Here is a 3845-nt window from a genome sequence, read left to right as displayed (position 1 = left end):
CAAACTAATTATGGACAGATTTCGACAACACCCAAACTTTTCTCCCGTTTTTCTTCTCCCGTTTTTTCCCAGATGAGCTGCTGCTGTCCAGATCCGCAAATATAAAGCACTTTAGCCGACGACATATTAATTTCGTCGGATAAACTTATAAATATTTCGTCGGCCATAGTTTGTGAACTTTAGCCGACGAAATAAATTCTTTAGCCGACAAAATTTTTTTTCGTCGGCTAAAGTTTACCATAGCCGACGAAAATTTAACTTAGCCGACGAAAAAATGCTTCGTCGGCCTGGTTTTTTTTTTTCGTTCGGCTAAAGTCTTTCTTCTGGTAGTGTACAGAGGAAAAAATAGGGGCAAAAATGTCCTTTAACTATTCACATGAATATTACTTATGAATAGTTAACCAACAAATAAAAAGGAACTCAAATTCGCTCCACTAATATCGGAGATGAGGGACAAAACCCTAGGTTTCGAGTAGTTTAGCGGCGGCAGAAGAAGAGGACTGATTCAGAGATGATTTGGTTGATCTGGCTTTCGTTATTGACGAGTTGCGGCGGAGGTACAGATCGGGGAGGACGATTTAAGTGAGATCCAAGATTTAGATCGGCAGGGCGGCGACGTCAACGAAGGGTATAAGCTTTGACTTGCGACAACAAGGTGGTGATCACTGATCGACGGGTGATCACTGATCGGTTTGCAGAAGGTTGATAGCTAAACAATTTGAGCAAAGGGAGGCTAGGGTTCTTTTCATATTCTTATCGGAGCTCCGAGTAAGCAAGCATCCATGAGTTGGAAGAAAGGGAAGCCGCTAGATTGAATAGGCGGCAGGAGGCTCCTCCGGTGAGTCATGGCGACAGTCGATTTTGAAAGGAGGAGAGGAAGGGAAGATTGGGCTTACGGGCCTATGTCATCTTGGGCTGCAGCAATGTGGCCTAGGCGGGCTGGGCCGCATGGTTTTAACTTTTTCCTTTTCTTATTCGGGTTGGCCTATGTTTTGGGCTTCTAGAGGAGTGACACATATAAGTCTATAAAGCTTTGAGTAAAGTTGTTTCGCTGGGTTGTTTGAGTGGAAACATACACCATTGGATCTTACGCGTCATATTCAACATGACGGCTGCTTTATTTCAAGGTTGTTTAGATTTAGAGGTTATTTAGCATTCGTTTTTTAGTCGTTTAAGATCTATTTTTTAGGCTATAGTTTTGAAGTTGTTTTTTTTCAGTTCATAGTTCCTAGCTAGCATTAGTGACTTTCACTTGCATTTGTATGGTATTCGGACCACTCATACTTGACCGTTTTGGTCATCATGATTTTTGATCAATAGAGTTTTTTCTTTTTTTCTCTCAAAAAAAGTAATTAACCAACAAATAGTATATAATAAATTGCTCTATATATTGAAACACAAAATTATATTGCACTCTCGACTGTAATTTGACACGCACAACAAAATACATACACGCAAACATGGCCTACGCGTGCAGGAAAGCTAGTGTGGTTAATAAATGAGAGCATAGTGGGGGTGGGGAACGGGGGGCATAGTGGGAGGCCTCTCTGGGTTTTATCCACTCCATGTAGATTCTCTCCTATCCAAATGGCACCACCCGTTTGACCAAAAAAAAAAAATGGCACCACCCAGCACGAGAGGCTCTTTCAGTCTTTCTCATACAACTCTATTTTTATATCCAAATTCTAGAAGAAAAGAAGAAAATGGTAGGAAATGCCCTTACCGACATCCATGGTAGAAATCATGGGTGAGATGATGGCGGAAGAAATGGCAGACGTGGTGTGGGCATATTTGTAATTCAAAATAAACCATTCCTTGTTCATTTGCATATAAATACGTGTTCCGTTCCCAACTCCACTCCATCCATTCATTAATCAGATTCAGAAACAAAGAAAGAGAGAGAATGGCAGGACTCATTAACAAGATCGGAGATGCGCTCCACATCGGAGGAGGAGGAGGAGGAGGAAACGACGAGAAGCACAACAAGAAAGAGGAGGGGGAGCACCACAAGAAAGGGGATGATCACTACAAGGGCAAGGACAAGGACGACGACCATAAGAAACACAAGGACGACGACCATAGCAAGAGCAAGGACCACCACGACGATCACCACAAGGACGACAAGAAGAAGAAGAAGAAGAACAAGGACAAGAAGAAGGACGACGGCCACAGCAGCAGCAGCAGCGACAGCGATTGATTCATGCTCCTGCTGATCCATCGAGTAACCTTTGCAATCTCATTTTAAGGTCGTCAACTATATCCTAAAGAAAAGAGCAAGAGGAAACGACGGAGCTTATTAATTTTCTGGATGCTTTCTTAAGAGCAAAAGAACATTAATTTTGCTTGTTAATTTTCTGTGTGCTATATTTCCCCCTTGTTAATTTTCTGTGTGCTATATTTCCCCCTTGTTAAATTGTTTAGATAATAAGTGAACCAATGTCAATCTCTTTTGTTCATTGATAAGATTGCAGTATCTCAAAAGTTACTTATCGAACAATTGGTCCTCTGAGGACTCGGACACCTCAGTACAGTTTTCTTCTCATCAATGAATTAATCCACAACGATTTCCGGGTTTTGATTTTCATATTGTGAAGCAGTAAAGAACTCCCGGTGACTTTTTTGAGAGTAGGAGCTTTGGTATTTTTCTTTTGACACTTTTCTTTCGGATTGATCGTGGTATCGAAATTGCCTCTTTTTTATGCAACTCCAGCTTGAATGATATGCATGAAATGTGAACCAGAGGCTGTGATTTACAAACATGAGTAATATGTAAATATCAGAGTTAAACAGATACTGTTGAGACGGGTAAAAACTATATTATTGGTGAACATTATTATTGATGAGTGATGACTCAGAATTTTATTGTACAACAAGTATAAATATCAATTTCACATGCCAAGTTGTCACAGAACAAATTGACACTAAAATGAGCTGAAGCTGGAGCATATGAATATGTATACCCAGTTTACAGCACTGGCGAGCATCCTGGCATTGGCAGAAGCACTTGTTGATGTACAGAAAATGCTTTTACCGGTACAAGCTTCAATTTTCAGCTTTTCTCCTTCTGCCAAAGGAATTCTTGTTTTATAGAGACTTTCCACACTAAAAACTAGTCGACTAATCAATCCGTTCAAGATTAAACATCACCATGTCCTGTAGAGCTAATCGAAATGCTGTCCGAGGGAGGCACTCGAGATTTTGGATTGCAAGATGAGCTTTTTCTTTGGCTAATTCTTGCGCTTGTTCAATGCCGCCAGAACTCTTAACCAATTCAATGGCTTCATCAAGTGAACCGGTTTCACTGAATTCTGATTCAATTATATCTCTAAGTTTTGGCTCTTTCTCCAGAGCGAAAATAACCGGGGCTGTAAGATTTCCTTTGGCCAAGTCAGTCCCAGCAGGCTTCCCCAGCTGCTCAGCCGACTGAGTAAAATCCAATATGTCATCGACAACTTGGAATGACAGGCCAAGATTCTTGCCGTACTCATACATTTGCTCAGCTATACTATCGTCAACTCCACTAAAAATAGCAGCTCCTTTGGTACTGGCAGCGATTAAAGAGGCTGTTTTGTAGTAGCTCTTGATCAAGTACTCGTCAAGTTTGACATCACAATCAAACAAGCTAGATGCCTGCTTTATTTCACCACTAGCAAAATCTTTGATAACCTGCCATAGTCACTACCACACTTAAGCATAAGCTAAAGGCTACAAAATTATATATATATATATATATATATAAACGTTCTGAAGCGCACGTGCGCACTTTCCTCCTCCGTTCGCCACCGTCCGGCGCCGCGACGCGCGCCTCCACCCCACGAAGACTCCAGCAGCGTCCCGGACCACTT

The 3845-nt window shown here is 41.4% G+C and overlaps 1 protein-coding gene across 1 annotated transcript in view; it reads right to left on the bottom strand.

Annotated features, from left to right (window-relative positions):
- Nucleotides 1–2808: 2808 nt before the first annotated feature.
- LOC101297041 (solanesyl diphosphate synthase 2, chloroplastic-like) overlaps nt 2809–3845 on the bottom strand; it is a 5426-nt gene continuing 4389 nt past the window's right edge. The window contains exon 6 of the mRNA XM_004294136.1: nt 2809–3666. Within this exon, the coding sequence (XP_004294184.1) occupies nt 3118–3666 (549 nt within the window). The 3' untranslated portion in view covers nt 2809–3117. The remainder of the gene's footprint in view (nt 3667–3845) is intronic.

The sequence above is a fragment of the Fragaria vesca genome, linkage group LG3 (genome assembly GCF_000184155.1).
Source record: "Fragaria vesca subsp. vesca linkage group LG3, FraVesHawaii_1.0, whole genome shotgun sequence".
NCBI lineage: Eukaryota > Viridiplantae > Streptophyta > Magnoliopsida > Rosales > Rosaceae > Fragaria > Fragaria vesca.
The sequence above is the reverse complement of the archived record's forward strand: the minus strand, read 5'-3'. Positions and strand labels throughout refer to the sequence as shown.